Raw genomic sequence first — 24,498 nt, 5'->3', positions numbered from 1 at the left:
TACTGTATGAAATTCATTCTCAGTGGTTTGTGCTCAGTGCTGTTCATTTCTAAACTTGGTGCAAGGCACTGATTTGATTTTGTTTCAATCACAGACCAGTAGAACAAGGTTGGCAGACTTGTTTCTCTAAAGGATCAGATCCACTTCACCTCTGCAGGTGCAGCTGGCAGGTCTGCAGACCAATACGTGTGACGGCCATTGGACAGTGCTGGCCTGCTAGCATGAAGGCTGCCACCACTGTCCAGGAAAATCTACCTCTTGCCCCAGAAAGTTGATTGAGCCTTAGCCCTGGCAATCTGCTGCCTGCCTGGACATTTACAGATTTGATCTTGGGGCCATAGTTTGCTGACCTCTGGATTAGAATGTAGAAATACTGAGCAAAAAATAAAGAATGGATACCTAGGCGATGACTACTTTGGATCTGGAAAAAAGCCAGACATATTTTAGGTTCAATTTCGTAAATTCCTTAGAATTCTTGTTTTCATTCAAACCTTGTGGTTTTTAATTATTTATATTTCTAAACAATGTATCCATTAAGTGTAATAAATAATATATTAAATTATAATTTGTAGATGTCTTTGCATAAAGGTGAAACAAATGGCAAAATGGCAGCATTGTATAATTTGTGCAAATTTTTCTGCATAGTTTAATTTCTAAGGAAATTCTTATTTGGAATGAGGCCCGAGAAACATACATAATTTTTATCAAAAATTCACAGAATGATCTTTATATAAAAAGATACTATAGCCTATTTCCATATGGGCTACAGTACCTTTTTACATGTCAAATTTTACTGTCATATGAATGTTTCAGTTGTTAAATTCAGATATTCTGAAGATTAATGCAGTGTTTCACTTCCTCTCTAGAAACTGTAATGAAAGACCTTGATGTCATAACAATTCCAAGCAAAGATGTTGTGATGGTACATGAACCTAAGCAAAAAGTAGATTTAACAAGGTACTTAGAAAACCAAACATTCCGATTTGATTATGCCTTTGATGACAGTGCCCCTAATGAAATGGTCTACAGGTATGTATTGTTTGTGTGCACTGTAAAACCTGATGCTTTCATATTCTGCAAGTTCATGTTACTGTCCAGTTTGGATATCTGACTCAATGTATTGTCATTGATATTGATATCTCTTTTCAGTATCATCTGTTAAGCTATTACAAACTAACAGAGCAATTGTTTGAGAGTCTGCAGGAAAATATGCTATATGATAAGCTGGCAAAAAGCCCTGGAAGCTCCAGGCATGTCACAATGATTTTTTTTAATTTTTCACAATGGATGTTTTATTTCATGTAACCTTCCTTGAGTTCTGGGTCTGCAGCTAGTACAGAGAAAGCTAAAAATGAAAGTGGTATTGATTCCAAACTAGCAAGGAAAGTTTTAGACAGACATACAGTGGTACCTCGGTACTTGATTGCTTTGAAAGTCATTGAATTTGGTATTCGAGGCATGATAACATGAAAATTTTGTCCCGATCCTCACGGTTTGTTTGGTACTTGAAGCGTAAGCTAGAACTTTTTTTTATCCGCTGCCTCGTGACTCACTGCTCTTTCCAGCCAAAACAAAGGGTCATGTATTAGTAATGTGATACGTCTTGCCTATGCACATCCCCTTGTGGTCTTATCTTAGCTTTTCTGGGCATTTTGTGTATTTTTGCACTTCTGATCATGGGTCCTAAGAAAATGAGCAGTGACACCGCTGAGCAGAAAAAATTACATTGCACATTGAGCAAAAAAAAAAAGAATAGACAAATGTGAAAGCAGTATTCACATTACTGATAATGCTAGGGAATAGCAAGAGCCTCCACTGTCATTAAGAATAAAGAAATGATAAAAAAAGGCTGATGTTGCCAAAGAAGTTAAAGCAATATTAAAGCAGCATTCCCAAACATTCAATGGAGTTGAAAGGCTATTATTAATTTGGGTAAGCAGTTAGTGGGCAACAGTGTGTCAGAAGACATGATATGTCAAAAAGCGAAACAGTTACATGCTAAGGTAATTTTAAAAAGAGGACCAGGTATCCATAGTGTCATAAGGCATGACAAGGCAGAGGGTGCTAATAAAAAGGCTGCTGACAAAATTTGTCTGTGGATTTCATGACTATAGAAGTTGAGGATTTTATTCCCCACAAAGTTTTTCACTGTGATGAGACCGGGCTTTTTTTGAAAAAACAACAACAAACAAACGATAAATAGAACTTACATAACAAAAGAGGAAAAGGCATTAGAAGGAGAAGGCTCAAAACCAATGAAGGACAGGTTGTTGTGTGGGAATGCAGGTGAGGACTTAAAAATTAAACTTCTGCTATTCTATCATAATGAAAAATCATGACTTTTCAAGAAGCATAATGTCACAAAAAGCAAACTCCATGTTATGTGGAGGGCAAACAGCAAAGCTTGGATCACAGAGAAAAATTTCACTGAGTGGATAAATGAAGTGTTTGGTCCCTCAGTGAAAAAATATTTGCTGGTTAAAGATTTGCCTCTGAAAGCTCTCCTACTTTTGGACAATGCGCCTGCTACCCTCCAGGTTTGGAGGATGACTTACTGGAGGAGTTCAGCTTCATCATTGTAAGATTCCTGCCTTCCAACACTAGTACTCTTATTCAGCCCATGGATCAGCAGGTCATTTTGAATTGTACACCAAGGTGCTTTTCCAGAAATATTTTGAGATCATCTCTGACATCCAGTTGATCCTCACAGAATTCTGGAAGGAGCATTTCAATATCCTGCATTGCCTTAATCTTATTGATAAGGTCTGGAACAAAGTTTCTTATAGGACAATGAATTTGGCATGGAAGAATTTGTGGCCAGAAGCTTTTATTTATGTCACTTTTCTGCTCTGAATATAAACTCTCTAATATACACATAACTTAACAATTTTTGGAATTTTAAGCTAATTGAAAAGATGTGTATAGATGGTAGAATAAGAGCCTGTTGTATTCAGTGGTTGTTTAGTTTTTCAAAAATAATTTCTGATCATAACTGATTCTCTTAAACTCAGCTATTGAAATCTTGTGTAAGAATTGAAGAAGAATTGTAGCAAAATGTGGACTGTACGGAACTTCACTAGCTTTGAATTAAATATTAAATATAGTTGAATGTTATTTTCTTTTTTGCTGAAGGTTTACTGCAAGACCACTAGTGGAAACTATATTTGAAAGAGGAATGGCTACATGTTTTGCATATGGGCAAACAGGCAGTGGAAAAACCCATGTAAGTTTTCCTGCTAATTTCAACATTCTTTGACTGACTCGGAGTCTTAGTGGACAATCACTTAAATATGAGCAAGCAGTGTGCTGCAGCTGCCAGAATAGCCAACACAGTGCTAAGCTGCATTAATAGAGGGATAGAATCAATATCACTTGAAGTGTTAATACCACCTTACAATGCCTTGGTAAGGCCACACTTGGAATACTGCATCCAGTTTTGGTCACCAGGATGTAAAAAAGACGTCGAGACTCTAGAAAGAGTACACAGAAGAGCAATAAAGATGATTAGAGGGCTGGAGACTAAAACATATAAGGAACTGTTGCTGGAATTGGGTATGTCTATTTTAATGACGCGGTGGCTCAGTGAGTTAGGACGCTGAGCTTGTCGATCAGAAGGTTGGCAGTTTGGCAGGTTGAATCCCGAGTGCCGCATAACAGAGTGAGCGCCTGTTACTCGTCCCAGCTTCTGCCAACCTAGCAGTTGGAAAGCACGTAAAAATGCAAGTAGAAAAATAGGGACCACTACAGTGTGAAGGTAACAGCGTTCCGTGCGCCTTTGGCGTCTAGTCATGCCAGCCACATGACCACGGAGACGTCCTTGGACAAGTGCTGGCTCTTCGGCTTTGAAACGGAGATGAGCACCGGCCCCTAGAATGTGCGGGGGAACCTTTACCTTTACCTTAGTTTAATGAAGGGGACGCGGTGGCTCAGTGGGTTAGGATGCTGAGCTTGTCGATCAGAAGGTCGGCAGTTTGGCCGGTCGAATCCCGAGTGCTGCGTAACAGAGTGAGCGCCTGTTACTTGTCCCAGCTTCTGCCAACCTAGCAGTTGGAAAGCACGTAAAAATGCAAGTAGAAAAATAGGGACCACTACGGTGGGAAGGTAACAGCATTCCGTGCGCCTTTGGCATCTAGTCATGCTGGCCACATGACCACGGAGACGTCCTTGGACAAGCGCTGGCTCTTCATCTTTGAAACGGAGATGAGCACCGGCCCCTAGAGTCGGAAACGACTAGCACGCATGTGCGGGAGAACCTTCACCTTTACTTGGTTTAATGAAGAGAAGGACGAAAGGGGGCCATGATAGCAGTGTTCCAATATCTCAGGGGCTGCCACAAAGAAGAGGGAGTCAAGCTAGTCTCCAAAGCACCTGAGGGCAGGACAAGCAACAATGGATGGAAACTAACCAAAGAGAGATGCAACCTAGAACTAAGGAGAAACTTCCTGACAATTAGAACAATTAATCAGTGGAACAACCTGCCTCCAGAAGCTGTGAATACTCCAACACTGGAAGTCTTTAAGAAGAGATTGGACAGCCATTTGTCTGAAATGGTATAGGGTTTCCTGCCTGGGCAGGGGGTTGGAGTAGATGACCTCCAAGGTCCCTTACAACTTTATTATTATTACCCTTATAGCATCTGGCAGTAGGTTCCTCAGTGTGAATATATCTTCTGTAGAGAATGATCAGATACTTGTAGCACTCCTGTATTTTCAGGGAGTTCCCATTCATATTATAATTCCTCTCTAGGTTTGTTAATCTGAATTCTGATATGGAGAGCCCCTCTTCTGTTTTTGAGCTTTAGATTTCCTCATTTTCTTTGGGGCCTCAGTCAGGAATTCTCTGGGGATCAGGCAACTCATCCCACAACTATTGTGTTTGAGTGATGAGAGCAGGAATTACCTTCAAGAGCAACTTCAGGTTAGGGAGGTCTTGTCCTAGGATTACACCAGTGTGGTACAGATCCTTGCAGACAAAGAGGTCTACTTAGACCCTAAAGCAGACATGTCAAACACAAGGCCCGGGGGCCGGATCCGGCCCATGAAGTGGTTTCATGTGGCCCGCAAAGCCATCCTGGAAACAGTGAGGGAACGGCCCCCACTGCCTTGGCCCTGGCCCAGAGACCCTCCTTCTGCCAGAGACCCTCAGATCTGTCCCACTCCTGCCCAGGCCCCCATAGGCACCCTTGATGCGAACAATGTAGAGCTGGCCATGCCCACCCAGTAGGCCATACGCACTCTAGCCACGCCTACCCAGTAGACCACGCCCACCCTGGCCATACCTACCTGGCCCCCTGAGGGCAACCACAGTGCTGATGCGGCCCTCAATGAAATTGAGTTTGACACCCCTGCCCTAAAGCATTCAGAGATGGGTTGCTATTAAATTAAAAACATCCATAGTTACCTTAAATTTTATTTCATTTGGGGGGAATATTTACTTATCGGCACTATAGAGGGAACTTTAGCATCTTTAGAGAACAAATTTGTTATTTTACACGAGTCTGCTCAGTGAAAACGATAGTCATGCTTCTTTATCAACAAGACTGTGAATTTACATAATTGTCCCTCTAATATTTCTCATTTCATTTTTGCCTTAGACTATGGGTGGTGACTTTTCAGGAAAGAACCAAGACTGTTCAAAAGGAATTTATGCCCTTGCTGGTAAGAAATTTTAATACTACTGAGAAAATCTGTGGTTATAGTTGAAATTGCTGTAAACATGCCATCAAAATTGAAAAGAAACACTAGCTGTGTATTATGGATCACTTTGGGGTGGACCTTGGAACAATCTTAGCAAATGAACATTTGTAGAAGGAAGTTTTTATGATTTCTCCCCATTGCTACTTCCCTTTTTCCTTAAAAGTTACTGAACCATCGGTAAAATGTCTCAGCCTTTCCATGGCCACAGCAATCCTCTAAGGTGGTGTTTGAGAGGCTGCTGAGGCTTTTTATTGGGATAGAGGGATTGATAACCCAAAGCAGCATACATAGGACTTAATCCATTTTTTGCCACAAGGACACTAAGTATGGATTAATCCCCCAGTAAACTTTCAGAGTAAGTACAAGCCTGTATTTCCTCAACATGGTGCCCATTACTGTATTTCTTTTTCTTATAATTAGTTGATTCTAGTATACAGGTTTTTCAAAATGTGACCATTTGTGGCTTATGGATAACACCCGTCAATTTAAATGAATTGCTAGGTATATGGGTTGCATGCTGATCTTGAATTTTAATTCTGAAAAGCTAAGCATATGTGGGTCTGATTAATAATCAGATGGATGCTCACCATATTTTATCAGAGCTACATAGGCTAGACTAGAAAGTTTTTTAAAAAACAGAAACAGATAAAACAAAATCACTTTCATGTTGTTTGCTATGAAAGCTATGTGGACTGCAGTGTTGATCCTTTTCTTTCTCTTTTTCCATCTCTCTATCTCATGTCCCTGCCCTTTAAAAATGTTTTATTTTATACTACCTTACTACCTTTCCCCCCAATTTTCCCTATTTCCGTAACTTTTGGTAAAAAATAAAATAAAGCTTACAGGTAGTCTTCCTGTAGTGACCACAACTGAGACCTGCAGCTTGGTCATTAAGTGAAGCAGTCACTAAGTGAAATCATAACTTGCTTATGGTTTGAATTCAGCTTTGCTTTGCTTTACAGATCTGCAAAGGCCACAAATTCAGGGACTGGTCATAAAATTACTTTTTCATCATCCTTATAACTGAACAGTTACTAAATAAGGCAGTTAAATAAATAAATCACATTATGCCCTAAAATGAAGTATGAATGAAATATATATAAGTATGTACACCTCCTAAACTGCTCTACTACATTAGAGGAGCCTTTTAACTTAAAATGGAAAATAAAAGTCTTTCTTCATTCAAGTGGGCTAGGACAGAGGCTTCAGTTACCTCTATATTTACAGTCACACTTTCTCATACTCTAGTATTTTCATTGTTTTACTAGGGCTTTAAAAATGTTTCAGTAACATTTAATTTCTCAAGATGCTAATTCATCTAGAAATATTGGCTTAATAATAATAAACAATTGCATAGATTTTGATTCATTTGATATCAGATGTAGCAGATTTCACACAATAATGGATCTTTCTTGGTGAATCAATCTAAGCAATATTCATACATCTTAGGTAACATTTTACATTCATTACATACTACAGCTATATCTGTGTAGACAGAAAGAGGGGAAAATAGTTTTTCTGTCCTCTCCCAATTCTGAAAATTGCTTTTGGATAGAGTTAAAGGTCTGTCATGAGTTAAAGAGGTGGGAACATATTTTGGGGGGATTTTGCCATGATGCATCAGGCCCATGGGCCAGCAGTTTGACACCCCTGCCTTAGGGTAAAACATGTTGTTTTACATTGTAATTTGAAACTTTATTCCAAAATAAGTGCTAATTGCAACATTCTTAATTTGGTTTTAGAATCCATGCAGAGTTTGGGGGGGGACAACAAATGGGACATATAAAATGTATACAGAGCCCACATTTGTTTTATGCTACATGTTTACGTGAAAAGTTATCCCTTTCATTTTATTTTTCTGGAAGGGAAATAACCAATATCTAGTTCATCTGATTACCTAGCTTATGATATGTGAATCAAGAAAATTAAACTCTAGTTAATAGCTCAGCAGTTCAGGACTTTGGACTTTTTAAAATAACTAAGTTATGATTCCTGGTTTAAATTACAATTTCAGATGCACATACAATGCAAGCTGGGAATTGGGTCATGTGCCACTGATGTTACAGACCTTCTTCAAGCAATTCTGAAGGAAGAGGGATGGGAGTTGGAATAGCTCAAGCCTGTTATTTATGTTTCATTCTGTTTGTGCCTTTAGCATCCAGTTCCATATTACTTGTGGACTCTCAATTTGTAGATAAAGCATAATGAACACAGAAAGCGTTTTATAAATTCCAGCATTTTTTTTAGCTGATCACTCAGTATAGTTAATAAATATATCCATATGTGAACTGTTGTGCATTTCTGAAGTTTTTCTGTTTGCCATTTCCTGTAATTCTAATCTATTTGCAGCTAGAGATGTCTTTTTAATGTTGAAGAAGCCAAACTATAAAAAACTGGAACTTCAAGTATATGCAACGTTTTTTGAGATTTACAGTGGAAAGGTACGTGATTTATTTCTAAAATATAAACGTATATAACTTCTGAATCTTTATCTTCTGTGTTTATGCTTATTTTCTGTTTTATATAAACAGCTGTTTCAACAGACAGAACTATATTAATGCTCCAGAAATTCGCTAGCTAACATACACATCTCTTCTCCCTCCCTCCCACTCCCCCATAAGGTTTTCGACTTACTGAACAGGAAGACCAAATTAAGAGTTTTAGAAGATGGTAAACAGCAAGTCCAGGTGGTGGGATTACAGGAGCGAGAGGTTAAATGTGTTGAAGATGTACTAAAACTTATTGAGATAGGCAACAGTTGCAGGTATTCTTTTTTCCCCCTCTTTCACATTATGAACTTACAGTAGATAAGATTTAAAAAATTAAATAGTTTGATTTTTTTTTAAATGTATTTTCTTGGAGTACAACCTAAATGAAGTTTCAGAATTGCCTGTATTTTAGAAAAAAAGTTTTTGTTTCACAGAATTTATCAACATAGATTTTTCCTCTTTGTATAGGAAGCATTTTTAATATATTCAACTTGGTGTTTTCAAATGTATTAACAATTATTTTAAGCATTGTCCCATTTTATGTTCACATGTTAATATATTTTTTAAAGAATTACGGAATTTAGAGATATTGTACAATTTGTAGTATAAATGGAAAACATGCTAGTAATGTGTCTCAACCAAAATTGTAATTGAAGAGGACAGCATAATTGTAATAGATATCTTTCAAATGTTTCTTACTTTGATGATTTTTAACAGAAATTCTAACAGTATTGAATACACTAATCTTGTTAATAACATTCAGTGACATTTCATTCTGTCTTTCCCACCTCTTTGTTAAAGAACATCTGGCCAAACATCAGCAAATGCACACTCATCTCGAAGTCATGCAGTGTTTCAGATCATCCTCCGGAGGAAAGGGAAACTACATGGTAAATTTTCCCTAATTGACTTGGCTGGAAATGAAAGAGGAGCTGATACTTCCAGTGCAGATAGGCAAACCCGACTAGAAGGTGCTGAAATTAACAAGAGCCTTTTAGCACTCAAGGTAAAAGAAATGCTTGTCAGCTAAACTTGTTAACTTTCCACCTTATATCAAATGCAAACTTTTCAAAAACATTTATTACATTAATGGTTTAGTATAGATGATGGTTATTCCATTTTAAATGCTTACATATAGCCACTGTATATGGTACACGCCAACATAAGTATAAACGATAAGTACTGTGAATTGATTATGTCATTTCAAGTTGTTTACTTCATTGCTAAGAATAGATACAAAGTTGATGCTGGAACATCTAAACAGATTTGATTAATTATGAAACTAATTTGGTTCCTTAGTTTATCAAGGAACATTGGAAAAATAGAACTTGTACATTGTTTGAAAAAAGGCTGAAAGCAAGAAAATGATGGACTACTAACCACTTGAGCTTTTATACCAGTTGCCAGCTGCTTAAACCTGAATGTTTAGTCCCTATAGGTTTTTATTTTTTGCCTGTTTTTGTCAATCCAGTATTCTTCTTTAAAATGTTTTATTTAATTCAATTGGTACTTCTTCAAGTTAAATATGTAATTGTAGTTGTATTATTTTCTGCATATTGTAAATGTTGTTAGAGCCAGATAAGAGAAAACATAAGATGGGTGAAAAAATAGAGCATAGTCATATACCCTCCTGCTCTTTCTCACCATATTCTTCTAATTAATATGGAAAGGTAAATAAGCTTTAGAATAATTGTACATAGAACACCTAAGTTTAGCTGAATATTTGAAATGATCAGATGGATAAGTATTTTTCATCTACAATAGTACAAAAATCTATTATTATATATTCCTGACAATTATTTCAGTATATTGGGGTGCTTATATATACCTGTCAGGACCCACCCCAAACCACATCTTAGGAAGACAAAACTCTTGGAGCCAAATCTAGTCCAAAAGGAATCTTTACTATGACATGCTTGGAGTTCCCAGTTCAACCCCCCCTAACCCCATTTGGTCAGCCCCCCATCATTTACCTCGTATCATCCCTCTTGTGGGAAAAAGGAACTTAGGATCTTTTATGTTTATTGCTCTCTTCCTTGACACAAGCCAGATGCTACCTACCCTAGCCCTCCCTTTTGTTCCCCTAGTTCAAAAGGCTTCTCTTTTCCTTTGAAATGCCTTTTCCTTTTTCGTTCCTTCCTCCTCAGGAGATGGCAGAATCCAGGAACAACGTTTTAAACATACATTTATGAATATGATATAAATGGATTCTGACAATACCCATTTACTTTATTGGGTTGATTTCAGTAGACAAAAGAAAAAAAAATACATGAACATGAAGGGGACTGAAATGGATATTCTATTTCTGTGTTATGTTAAGCCTTAAATAATGGTCTACTTAGACAAGTTTGAAGCAATATATATTTTTTTGCCTTGATACTGGAGGTTTTTCAGCCCAAATTCTGCAAGATGAAAAGGATACTAGATTTCAGTGGGTGGAAGAAGATGTACAATTTTATGATAGACATTTCTGATTTTTGGTCAAAAGTTTTTGGAGGGACCTTGAAAGCTTTTAGAGTGATTTCTCTGCTCATTGCTCATAATTGACTGCCTGTTCTAGCAGGGGCTAACACGTAGGGCCTTTGTGTCTTCCAAGAATGGCTGGGAAATGATGTCTCGCTGCTGTCTGTTCAGTAGCTGGCTGACACCAGACTCCCCAACTTGGCCACTTAGTGAATTGGTATTTGTTTTGTTTGTTTTTTCTTGCTTGGGTAGCCTTTTGAGCATCAGGTATGTTGAGTTTCACTGAATCTTCAAATTCTAACGTGAGCTGTGCTTCAGGATTCCTGCCTCTGTTTCTTTGTCCAGCAACAGTTGGCTTTTACACTCATAGAGAAATACTACTTATCCCTTCTGTTGGCATCTAGCAAAAAGGGGTTGGACTTCGCTATGATACTAATGAGGGGTAGGGTCGGAAGGTTGAGAGATGAACTTGCCATTTATGTTTCTGTCTCTTTAAGAAACAAGAAATACATTTTTTTGCATTTAAAGATAAAGTACAGAAGTAAATTGAGATGTCTTTGATCTGACATGCCCCGATGCCTAAAAAAACAGGGTTTGCAGCATAGTTGAATGAGTATTATTCAGTGTCTGTTTGTGAATCAATGCAGGCATGTACAGAACACAAAGAGCTGTTTTTTTATTCATTCTTACATCTTTCTTTGATAGGCTTATGCTGTCTTTGAATTTAGTTTTAAAAAAGCTTCAAATACTATTTTTTTGTTGATACTTTTTGGGCCTAAATTAGAAGAAAATAAAATAATAAGCTTCAAATGCTGTTCTCTGTTTCCTTATTCTACTTTCAGTATGTCTTCTGTTTGCCAGGCTTCATTAATGTAAAAGGAGTGTAATATCAAAAAGTAAGAAAGCTTAGGGCACATATTTGATGTACCTATTCTTATCAGAGGAAAAAATTACTGAAGACTACCCAAAATGAGGCAAAAACATTCTCTCTGTGTGAACTGAGACAATGGGCAGGATTGTTCCAGAATTCTAAACTTAGAGACAATTCCCCCCCCCCCACACACACACACTTGTTGAGCCAGGTTTTGTAAATATTTTCTGTACACAACTTTATTGAAATTGTATTTTCATATATAGAAGGTGAAGAGGAGGGGCATTCTATAATAATATAGATAAATAAAAGCATCCAAAGGTTGGCTGGGAAGAGCTTTCCTTTTGTTTTAGAGCATTGTATTTGTTAGTTTATAATATAGATCTTTTATTTACTTTGTTAACCCCCAAAAGAGCAATGGAGTCTACACTGATTTGTGCTAACAAAATACAGTTTATGAATGATTCACTGTGAAAACAGTGGTTATGAGTAATCTGCATTATGCTGGAAGCATAATATTATATTGTTTTGGACTTTAAAGGAAGGTGCTGATTGTATTCATTCAAATCAGTATCAGTCCAGTTACAAATTGTTTTAATCACATATTTCTCTCAAAGAAAAAGACTATAATTAGTTTGCAAACATGAACCTCTGCTCTTTATTACTTGCTGTTACCCCTACATAAATATGAAGTAGTCATGTTGTATTTGAATGTATATGTCTTTTCAGCTTGCATATGTACACGAAAACACTAAATTATTGAATTGTTGCTGTACTTTGTCATCTTCTAAATGATGTTAATAACGTAGACAGCAGACCCCAACCTTTGCAGCTTGACGGCCCAGCCGGGGAGGAGAACTGGGCCGCATGAGTGTCAGGCCAGCGCACACAGCTCAACTCATGCGAGCGGTGGGCCGGCATATGTACATGCATGCACATGCAGCTCAACTGCAGGTTGAGCTACATGCCTGTGTATGCCGGTCCAACACACACAAGTCTAGCTGCCTGGCATGTGTGTGCAGGCCCACTGCTTGCGCAAGTCGAGCTGTGTGTGCATGTGCACTGGTCCGCGGGCCAGTTACAAATAGTCCATGACCTGATAGTGGACCAGGGATTGGGGACCCCTGACATTTGAAATTAAAAATAAGCCTTCATTTTTTTCCAGCAGTCTTTGTAAATAATTCAAAAATAAAACAATCAGGTCAGTTAATTAAACATTCCTCAATCTGTTCTTCAGGCATTTAAATCTTTTTAGATATAAACTACATCTCATTTGAAGTGTCCTGAAACATTTCTCCTATTATTAAAATAATTAACAATCTATAATTGTTTTAATTGTTTAAAGTTGAATATATAGATTCTTCAAACATTGATATATTTTGCCAGTGAATGAACTGACCGGGGCCAATATATTTTCATCCATTTCAAAAGAAATATCCCCTCTATACCTGTCTGTACTAGACCAGATTTGCCCATACTGAGTTTATTTCCTGATAAAAGCCAGCTATTTAAAATAAATATTTTAATTGGTTAGATTCAAAGATGAGCAAGCCCATCTTCTTTTCTATTGTCATTGAAGCTGGCTGAGGTTTGACTGTTAGATTTAATTTGTTTATTATTTATGAGATTGTATATGAGTTATTGGTATTCTTGCAAAACTAGAAAACCTTGGTGGATAGGATAAGGTATGGATGGATGGATGGATGGATGGATGGACGGACGGACGGACGGACGGACGGACGGACGGACAGACACAGACAGAAACAGTGGTAGAGATTTCCTTAACTTCTAATTTCACTTGGTAAACATTTTATATAGCAAAAGATTAATCTTGAGGAAGTGTCAGCTTTCTTTAAAAAGAGATCCTGTTTGCAGAACTGTTAACAGTGATTGCAACAGCAAATAATATGTCAAGTCTTCTTCAATTTCTGGTTGAAATGATTTTAATACTGCAGGGTGGAGTGCTCTATTGATCACAAGGTGCAGTAGCAATTAAAAGTATATGCCCATGTCTCTATATTGGACCAGAATCAAATGGAATTTCAGTCTTAACATTTGAATGTGAACAGTACATAATCACAATTCTATCTTTAATGTATAATTCATATTTTCTTAATTGAACATATACTGTAATATTTTAAGAAGAACATAGGGGAATATGCAGCTTGTCATCCATTATTTGTTATTCAAGTTTGCAGTTGTTTTAAAATAAATTTTGCATTGGTTCTGAGGAAAAAACATAAACATCTTTATTCTTACAGGAGTGCATCAGAGCCTTAGGCCGAAATAAACCTCATACTCCATTTAGAGCAAGTAAACTTACTCAGGTCTTAAGAGATTCATTCATTGGAGAAAATTCTCGCACCTGTATGGTAAGTTAGGCATGTTGCCCAGTGTTTTCACTGCATGAAAGATCACTCTTGGGGATTGTATACAAATAAGTTATATATACTTGTTGGAACTCAGTAAGTGCCTGAATGGGAAGGATTTCATTTCCTTAAACTAAAGCATAGTTATTGTGTGATTTATGAAGATGTTACTGGAATATCTTTATCCTGGACAATTTTTCTGGTAGTATACCAGAAAATATACCAGTGGTATATTAATTTATATATAAAAAAACTCACTTAAGTTACAAGATAATGCAACCTTCTTGCTTAAGTTTTTAGAAAATATAAATTTCAGTCCTTTTAACCACCTCTCCCATTGCTTCCTCTGTTTGTTATAATTAAAATGCTTAGCCCATTTTATCATGCATTCTTTAACTTTTTCTTCTCCTGTTTCAAATTTCGGTAAAGCTTATACTATACATTTTAACCGTCACATGTTCCTTAAAACCAAGTATTCTTTTTTTTTAAAGTATTAATTCCAATCAGTGTAAGTGTATACATTTGTTATCCTTCAAGAAAATAACTTCTGGCATCTTTTTACTCTCAGATTGCTACTATTTCTCCAGGGATGGCATCTTGTGAAAACACTCTAAATACACTAAGATATGCAAATAGGTAAGAGGAGTATTTGTTTAAAATATTTACATGAAACTTTAATTCTTGTGCTTTGCTTTCAGTATCATATTGTTAGACATACATAATCTATGTAGTTAGAAAATTCAGATTTAACATGGAAGTAAAAAATAATAATAAAAGTACAGATAAACTATGAAGAAAGTTTTTCAATTAACAACTTTTTTAAAATAGAAGTTTAAGATTCAAGTCACTTTGTGTACCTGTATATGCTGAACTATTAGCCTCTTTAAATTGAGGTTTGACTGTCTATTAATGTTCTTAGGTTCTACAGATGGCAACTGTTCAGGGCTCAGAAACAAAGTAGGGAGTATCTAGTTGGAAGAGAACTGCCAGGCAATATCAGGCCTATGGACAGGTTAGAAAATTGCAGGAAGAAGGTGATACAAAAACTTGTGAACTACTTCCCAGAAAACTACATGGATATATCTGGATTGGAGCCTGACTGGAAAGAGACTTGACTTATGTTTAATATATAAATTCTAGTTTTCAATGAAGCATGTTCCAAGCATGTGTAGTTAGAGAATACTGGTGGACACAATATAGGCAGTCAAACCTGCTATTTTTGTTTCGCTTGATGAAGTTATATAAACGAATCTTATGTTCAGAGGTACTTCGTAGGCCATTAGTGGGGAGATAAGATCTTTATTCAGTTCCAGCCTTTAAGATCTTCAAGTCTCCATCCACTACAATTTCCTACTAGTTTTTTTCCTCTCCTAGAGGTTTAGCAGAGAGTTAAGTCTAGATCAATTGTGAAGTGTTTTGTGCAGTTGCAAACATAATTTTCATTGTTTTTACAAGAACACTTTCTTTTAATTTCTCTGCTGTATCTTGCTGCTTGCTGCAGAGTAAAGGAATTTGGAATTAGTCCTTCGGACATTCCCTTCTCACAGGGTAGTGGCAGTCGCTCTGATCTCTCTCCTTCCTATGAGTATGACGACTTTTCTCCTTCAATCACCAGGTCTACTTCATTCTTTACATGGAATGTTAATTTTAGTGGTTTATTTTTCTATTCTGATGTGTAATTTTACAGACATCCTTCCACTTCTTTTCTCCCCTGAATCATCTTCATTTTTTATTTTTATTTTTTGGTTTTCATTCAGTTTGACAGATGGTAAAACTGCATGGCCCGCAAATCATCTTCCGAATTAGCATTCACCTGTTCTAAACATTTCATACCAAAGTTTTTTTTGTTTATCTCAGTGTGTAAGAGGTGGTGATGTCATCTTTTTGTGCTAGTAGTTCCTCATCTGATTAATAGGTGTACAATACTGATTCATTTTATATATGGATATTTTGTGTGTGCAGGTGTGTGTGAGAGGTAAGAAATAACTATAATTCAATGTTGTGCTTGACTGCAATTTTCTAATTAATATATTGTGATTGAGTCGTAATAATACAGATGTACATGCTCATGAAGTTGACATCACCACCGTTTATGTAAATTTCCTGTAAATTGATGAAATGATTTCCCCCCCCCCTGCTTAAATTCAGATTATATTAATTTTAAAATGAACATTATCTTAAAAATGTAGAGTCAAGGAACTAACAGTTGACCCCATTGCTGCTGGTGACATCCGTCCCATCATGCATCACACTCCAAATCAGATTGATGACTTGGATGCACAGTGGGGTGTTGGGAGCTCACCTCAGAGGGATGATCTTAAACTACTTTGTGAACAAAATGTGAGTATCTCAGATATCATAGCTCTAGAAGTACACATTTTAGTTAATTAGTTTTGGTCAAATTGTGTAAACATCAAATTACAATCTTGTTTAGCATACATTCTTCCCAATCAAGCTTAGATATTTTTGAGTTTGTGTGGCTAGCAAAACAGTTTTTTTATATTCCCGTTTGAGTTTTTAAAGTCTATGTACTTGTAAAGTACATTCAAAGTTTGTCCAGTTGCCATGATTCAACGTTCTGACACATTTGCCTAGATGACTGAGAGTCTTCATTGACTGCCAAAGTCCAAATTGTCTTTGATTAGACCTTTTGGGGTAAACTCTCCCCCCCAACATTCTTAGATTTTGTTCATCAGTATAAAACAAAGAATTGAGTCAGTAAACAATGAACACTGGAGCATTCTAGTATCTGCTATTATGATTATTTTTGTTCACCAGATCAGTCTAGCTAACATGGAAGTATTGATGGAGCCGACATAAAAAAGTTAATTCTTCAGATAGGAAGGTATGAGCAAATGAACCTGGTAGGAAATCTCCCTTAAGTTTTGAATCCTGTATTTTTAGAGAAGAGCATTAGTGCCAGATTCATGATGTAGAATCAGTCAAGGAAGGAAACAATACCAGATGACAGTCAGCTGGATCCTGCAGAATTTCAGTGATAGGAAAGAAGGAATTCCCTCTCCCCATACTTTATAGCTTGTTAAGCAGGGAGTGGGTGAGAACCTCCAAAAGCAGCACAGTCTCCTCTCACGTGTCAACTTCATTGCTTCTTTCCTCATTGTTTCTTCAGAATGTTCTTTTTCACAATTGATTCTTTTTTTTACAATTAAAATATATCAAAAATTGGACTGAATTCCTTGTTGTGGAATGCAGAGACCCAGAAAAAATGTAAAGAAACTGAAACTCTTTATCATATTTTTTTTCTCTGAGGACTTCCCCCCCACCCAAAAAATGGGAAACAAATGGTTATATAGTATTACTCTTTCATAAATGATAATTGTTGTTAAATAAATTAATCTCCATATGGATATCATAGATCAGTTTAAGCTGTAAGCTAACATGGGAAAGAATGGAAAAAATGTTTCATTTAAAGAAATCTTTCTTTCACAAGACCATGAAACAGATCAGATGATTAAATAAGATATCAAGAGAAAAGTTGATAGTGATAGGAATTTTAAATTAAGCAAATAGCTTTAAGCTAAATAGCTTAAATTTGGGAAATGAAGTTGATGAGACAGTTTTTCATATTGCAAAATATATGCTCTTAGTCTTCCTTCATTTTCTTTCAGAAAATGTCTGCTTTTTGATACAGTAGATAATATTTAGACCTCTTGGTTTTAGTACAAAGGTGATTATTAATTGTTTTCAACTTTTTTTCCTGTGTGCTCTAAACAGACTAAAATGAAGGCTGCATTTCTTAAGAGTTCAGCTACTTGTGGCTCATTCTGTTTAAAACAATGTTTTAAAAATCTTTCGAGCAATACATTTACAAATATTAACTAACATATTGCTTTTTAACGATATAGCTCAATTACACCTTTATAAACCAATCAGGCTCTACATAAGGTATTTAATTATGTTATAGATAAATATGTATCTACAATATCTTTTTTTTTCTAGGTAAAAGTTTTCCCCTCTCCCCATTGCTTCAAACTTTCTGGGACTAACATCTCAAATCTTGCCTCAGAAAAATCCATTTAGGTTTTTAGCATTTGATTGACTCTGGGAATATTTAAGGAAGTGCAAAATTGCTGCAGCCATCTCTTTGATATTCATTCTACCTGCTGGCTATCTGTACCACCAAACCATGGTTGGCAAATTATTATAGGATAGGTTTATCATTGTATAGCTTCAGGTTGATGAAAGAGTAGTAAGTTTCAAAATACACTCATCCATTTCTCTCTTCAAAATGTCCTTTCCTCTGCTTTCCATTTTGAAACACATTACAGTCACGTTTATTGTTTCTTAAAGGAGGAAGAAGTTTCACCACAGTTATTCACTTTTCATGAAGCAGTGTCACAGATGGTGGAAATGGAAGAGCAAGTAGTAGAAGACCACAGAGCTGTCTTCCAGGTAAATGCTACATGAGAGATTGCACAATATAAAATAATCTCCTGCACTAAGCATAATAGTGGAACTGAATTGCCTTATAATTGGTGTAGCAGATTGTATGCCCCTGCCAATTTGGTGAGAAGGGAGTGCTTGGAATGGGATGTATGTCTGCTTTGAGACACTGTTGGAGGTAATTGGCGTTACTGAGTGTTTTAACACAGTAACATCCCAGAAATCCAGTGGAATAGCTTTCTAAATAAACAATTCCATTATCTTAGATTTGAAGTGATAGAACTTTCAGAAATAACTAATGAAAGAGCTTATGGATGTAAAATTCATTGGCATGCTTTTCTCCTCAACAATGCTAAAATGTATTTTGAAGTCACCCCTGAAATATTTGAAAACTAGACCTGAACTAGAAACAGTTATTTTCTTTTTACATTTGTGTGTAGTTTCCAAAGTACCTGAATTGGATTTTTTTTTTCATAGCAGTTTACAAAATGAGAATTGTTTAATTTGCCAGTTCTTGTTTAAAAAACAGCGAAGCTTACTGCATATTTTTAACCTGGAAAACTAGTTTCAGTATTTGGTAATTACAAAGAAAGTTGGCACTAGGATTATTTCTTTATCCAAGGTAGCCTGATATACTTGATTTGGCTTTTTCAAATAGTTACTAAGTTTTTGTGACATAAGGGGAAGCTTGGAATTATAAGGAGTTATGGATTAAAAAGTTACTATTGTATAGAGAATTTTGTTTTGGTTTTAATTCAAGATACGTGAACCAACTAAAGTACAGGTAGTCCTCAATTTACAACAGTTCATTTAGTGACTGTTCGAAGTTATAACAGCACTGAAAAAAGTGACTTCTGTTTTTCCCGCTTATGACTCTTGTAGCATCTCCATGGTCACGTGATCAAAAATCAGATGCTTGGCAACTGACTGATATTTATGACCGCTGCAGTGTGCTGGGATTATGTGATCATATTTGTGACCTTCTGACAAGCAAAATCAATGGGGAAGCCAGATTCACTTAACAACCATGTTACTAACTTAACAACCGAAGTGATTCACTTAACAACTGTGGAAAGAAAGGTTGTAAAATGAGGCAAAACTCAACGGATGTCTCACATAGCTACAGAAATGTTTGGCTGTATTGTGGTCGTAAGTCGAGGACTACCTGTAGATGAATTACATCATGTTTTTTCTTTATTGCTTTTTATGAGCTTAATATCACCAAGCTAATATTATTATTTTTGGCCACTTCTTTAAAAATATACGCTTTTTAAAAAGAATACTAGAATTTTAAAAATCATTTTTGAGATGATTAGTTTGATATTATCATTTAAATCGATTTAAAATTCTCTGATTATTTTAATTACCTTTTTCAAAACAAATCTGGTAATTAAGAGAGGTGATAAACCACTTCAGCTTTATATCTGATAATTCTTTTCCGTGAACCAATTATTGTATTTCTCTCTCTTCTTTGATGCTTTTAGGAATCAATTAGATGGTTAGAAGATGAAAAGGCGCTCCTGGAAATGACAGAAGAAGTAGACTATGATGTAGATTCATATGCTACACAACTTGAAGCAATTCTAGAACAAAAAATATACATTTTGACGGAACTTCGAGGTAGAAGCTTTTATTATTTTGGAATGCTTTTTGTATATATGAGAATATTAGATTTACAGCTACCTTGTTTTGGAATTTAGATAGTAATTGTTAATCATTAAATGACTCTTTCTTCCTCAGCACAATAAAAAAATAGGAAAATCTTATTAGGATCAATAGATCCATAAACATACATGTAAATGAAATTCTAGATGGTACAGACAAGATTTTTCAGTTAAAATCATATTGTAGTATAATATCTCATTTTGGTTATTATTGAAGATTAGAGGATAACATACAGACACATACCATGTAGTGGTACATAGTAACTATTTTTTTCTGTCTCAATATATGGCAATTTTTTTATTACAATTTCAGTGAATACAATTTTTTCTTGTTCCACTGGGTTTTTTTCAAACAATGCAACTATTGAAAGCAATGCTGTCTTCCTCATGAAATTCTTCAGGGAAAATGTAAAATGACTGTCAAGCTACAGGCACTTGAATGATATTCTGAAAAGTCTTCTGCAAACTTGTGTACTTGGCAGGCATATACTGAGAAATAGGCTAGTTAGGGCTAGACATAATCAGAATATTATGACCTTGTAGCAGAGTGGCTGAGCTTGTAAGATAGAAAGTCTTGTATCAGCTCTCAGAAGCCTTGGGGGGGGGGGTTACCCCCACCTTCAATGCCAGTTTTCGTTAAGAGGTACTTCATCAGGCATTCTCAACCCTAGTTTGTGAGAGGCCCCTTACAATTTTTCTGACAATTAAAAGATAAAAATATTTTTAAAGAAAATATTTTCTATAATGTAATTTCCTAACTGTAACTTAGAAATATATGATTAAAGGTTTTAGCCCTTCCTCCTCAGGTTAGTCTTTACTAGAGATAAGCAAAAGCAAACTTTATTTAAAAATAAAGAAAAAAAACATGTCTGAAATAAGACAGACTGCAGAATGACATTGGTCTGTTAGAAACAGACCTTGCCCACTTTAAAGCATTGGAGTTATGCTTTATAATTCAAGATTTTGTTGAAATGGTATAACTTCATGAATACACTTCTCTAATTTATTCAGAGAAAAGAAAGATAGGAGATTTTTGTGCGGTGCAGCAGTACAAAGATTAGCATTGCCAAACATTCCTTGTTAAATGTTTTTACCTACTTTATTTTTTTTAGATAAAGTGAAGTCCTTTCGTACAGCACTACAAGAAGAAGAACAGGCTAGTAAACAAATCAATCCGAAGAGACCACGTGCTCTTTGAGGCAAACCTCTGCTGCTAAAAGATGCCTGAATCTTCATTGCTATACCATGCAGCTGGTTGGAAATGAAGTAGTAAGAAGTCTCATCTACTTGAAAGATCTAAAACTTTTGAAGTGTCTGTAGAAATGTTCCATTTCTTCCTCCCCCAGCCAACATTTCAGTTGTGTGGATCGCTCCTGAATGTCTGGAAAATGCATCTAGACCAGATAGTACAACCAGGCACGTTTGGGAGCTGGGAAGCACTTTTATTTCAAATGTTTTAACGTACTCAAATTGTGAATCTTTTATGTTTTGGAAATCTTTGCCAATTTTTTTTAAATAATGAAGTACAATGGTGGACTTGTAAAAACTTCACAGACTTTTGTTTCATTTAGTCAAATTGTTGCAAAGAACAACTGTGCAGTTTTGTATTTGTATGCATGCCCACCTCATCAGTGATTGTATATACCTCTTCTTCTAAACAGCTGTGCTTACCTCTATGTGTTTTGTGCCTTGATCAAGGCAACCTGATCTTAAATGTCCTCTCTAAAGCACAGCCTTAATAAATGCCACTCCTTATTTGTCATTGTAAATTACTTTTACTATTTGTACATTTTAATGTATGTTGTTTTGTTTTTCTTTTTGTGAGTAGTTCTTCATTTCATAGTTATGTGCCATATCATTGATCTGGAATTAAAAACTGTCAGTGTGGATTGACAGTGAGCCATTTCATTTTTTTTCTCTGTATAAATCGGGAATCATGGTTTCTTTCAATGCCATAAAGAGTGAATCTAACATCTTCTTTGTAAAGAAGAAAATTATAAATTAGTGAATATGTAATAAAAAGGTTCTGGTTTATGAAGGAGAGTTATATCTAGAGTAGTGCAGATTTACAATATGTGTGCTAGAGGGTTGTCCAAGTAAGATGCAACCTGATCTCTACATAAGAATAGAAGAGGTATCCAAAAATAGGATATCAAAATAACCCTTTTTCTTCCTATTGAAATTGGCTTTTTGATGCATGACAGTTTACATGTGCATTAATTGTAGTTTGCAAGTAGTTAGTACTGTTGCTTTAAAAGAAAGTACCTAATATGTATCCTCCAGTTGTGCCATCATCTGAAAGGTGGAGTGAATTAGTATCATTTGAGGATTGGCACAATATATACTCCACATGCTGAAAAAAAATCCATGAAGCCTAAAGCCTTCATAAATGGCACTGTGTGTCCAGTACTTTTAAGGTGGTGTCACTTTAATAATTTTTTCCAAATTGCTGTCCAAAAGAATTGTGTTTTCTTTAAAGTCAGGGTTTATTCAGACTCTCTAGGAGTTAACTCTGTTCCCAAGTTATATTCCAGGCATTCACTTCAGCAACAAATATTACTTGAAACTTTCATGTTTTGTTTCTGGAACATAATCCATCTGTGCTGTGGCTGAGGGAAATACAGGGAAAGCAATGACAAGAGAGTGTAAATAACCCAATGTTTTCAGTATTCAGCATAGGTAATTCCCATAAGAAGGTAGGCTGTGGAAATCCCTTGGCATTATCTTGATGACAAAGCACCTGTAAACATGAACCTGAAATAGCAATGTAGATTTTACACAATTGTGTTTAATAAATTTAATTATGAAATAGAAATTAGAAATGAGAATCTTGCTTCTATAAAAGAACTGTAAGTCTGAGACTGAGAAATGATGCACTCTTTTCTAATAAGAACCATTTTTTGCTGAGTGAAATAATTACATGTTTTCTTGACAAAGCTGTATCACTGACATATGGTGGACATAGACCAATTAACAGCCCATTTGCTATTTTTGACATAATTTATTCTGTGGCAGAGCTTTGAATTAAGGAATATTTGAATTAATTTTGGCTGAAGTACATCAACCAGGAAGGTAAAACTGATATACAAAAATGGGTCACTGTCACTTTTGATTCTGTTGGTTATATGTCATCTGCATGGAAACAGGAAATCTGCAGGATATCTTCCCTTCTAGAGGGCACATCTTATAAGGGCTATGAGAAGCCATATTTTCTTTTTAATTGTATACATAACAACATACACAGTCTTCTTTTGTATGCTAAGTAATGTCCATTTGATTCACCTGAAAAGAAAATATATATTGTTATCCCAAGATTAGATGGGGGGACCTCCATTGCTGTAGTGTAACCTAAGCCAGGGCTTTTCAACCTTTTCACTCATTATATCACTTTTAGGATATGGCAACATCCGAGTAGCACCAGTTGCCTAGCAAGGTGTCAAAAACTTGACAAACGCTTCTAAAAAGCAGTTCAGCTTATAGACTATGAGAAGGAATAAAATAAGGCTGCATTATTGCCCTATTATCTGCATGGCTAATTATTTCAGGACAAATTCCATACCTCAAATATTACTGGTAGGCATATAGCACAGTGATATTGTATGCAGATGATGCTGTAATCCTGTTACTAATGCTGTTTGGTAACAGTGAAACACTTTGATCTTTTTCTTCTTCAAGGAACTATACACAACAAAGGTCAGAATAATTAACAGGATTATTAGAGGGCATAAGCTTGAGCAGGTGGGTAAATTTTATGATGGCTGATACTCCTCATCTGAGTATTGGAAAGCCTGTCTTCTACATCAGAGGTCTTGAACCTTTTGGGCACCAGGGACGGGTCCCGTGAAGAGGTTTTTCCGTGGAATAGGGTGTGTATGTGTGTGTGCTACCTGCATCCCGCAGATGGGGCTTTCCTTGTTTGTGCAGACTGGTTGCTGGCACGGCATGGCCCGGTACTGGTCCACAGACCCGGGATTGGGGACTCCTGTTCTACATGTAGCCCAAATGGCCCAAAGAAGCATTTCAGTTTTTATTTTTTATCCCTTTCCATATGAAAGGAGCATTCCAGCTGAGATGGGACTTGGTCAATGTTTATGAGGAAACTTCCAAGAATTGTGATTCCAGTGCATTCCATTTATTGATGGGCCTAAAAAGGTTGAAATTGGAGTGTGAATGACTGCATTTAATATTTCACTAAGGTGAATTCTTCATTCCCAACGTCTGAACCAATTAGCAGCTTCTTTCCATGCTCCTTGGAAACTGAAGGTAGAACAGAAACTGCAGCAGTGTATATTTCCTCCCAGTGGCTGAAAGAATGGGATATGGCTGGGTGGGGAAAATATCGAATCCGTCTTATACACATGAGCATGCGAGAAAGGTGTACTGTTTGCTAGCATGTTAGCTGGACATTGGTTACATGATCCCCACTTGGCTCAACATCATAAATTATCACACTATCAACCTTCATGTGTTCTAATGCTCCTTTCAATAATTCTTTAAGACAGATATAAAAACACTGTTCAATGGAAGCTTCTGCCCATGAGA

The 24,498-nt window shown here is 36.2% G+C and overlaps 1 protein-coding gene across 5 annotated transcripts in view; it reads left to right on the top strand.

Moving 5' to 3' along the window:
* KIF2A (kinesin family member 2A) overlaps window positions 1-21,845 on the top strand; it is a 62,752-nt gene extending 40,907 nt beyond the window's left edge. For 2 of the 5 annotated variants that reach the window (XM_083352899.1, XM_083352898.1), the window contains exons 9-20: window positions 867-1,029; window positions 3,133-3,223; window positions 5,594-5,657; window positions 8,046-8,137; window positions 8,318-8,460; window positions 8,987-9,191; window positions 13,781-13,891; window positions 14,457-14,524; window positions 16,078-16,228; window positions 18,200-18,301; window positions 19,777-19,912; window positions 21,069-21,845. In XM_083352899.1, the coding sequence (XP_083209025.1) occupies window positions 867-1,029; window positions 3,133-3,223; window positions 5,594-5,657; window positions 8,046-8,137; window positions 8,318-8,460; window positions 8,987-9,191; window positions 13,781-13,891; window positions 14,457-14,524; window positions 16,078-16,228; window positions 18,200-18,301; window positions 19,777-19,912; window positions 21,069-21,154 (1,412 nt within the window). In that variant the 3' untranslated portion in view covers window positions 21,155-21,845. Of the gene's footprint in view, window positions 1-866; window positions 1,030-3,132; window positions 3,224-5,593; window positions 5,658-8,045; window positions 8,138-8,317; window positions 8,461-8,986; window positions 9,192-13,780; window positions 13,892-14,456; window positions 14,525-15,389; window positions 15,504-16,077; window positions 16,229-18,199; window positions 18,302-19,174; window positions 19,387-19,776; window positions 19,913-21,068 lie in introns of those variants that run through there. The other 3 variants (XM_083352902.1, XM_083352900.1, XM_083352901.1) reach the window with 3 other exon arrangements.
* The last annotated feature ends 2,653 nt before the right edge of the window (window positions 21,846-24,498 follow it).

The sequence above is a fragment of the Vipera ursinii genome, assembly GCF_947247035.1.
Source record: "Vipera ursinii genome assembly, chromosome: 2".
Lineage (NCBI taxonomy): Eukaryota > Metazoa > Chordata > Lepidosauria > Squamata > Viperidae > Vipera > Vipera ursinii.
This window is presented reverse-complemented; position numbering and strand designations above follow the sequence as displayed.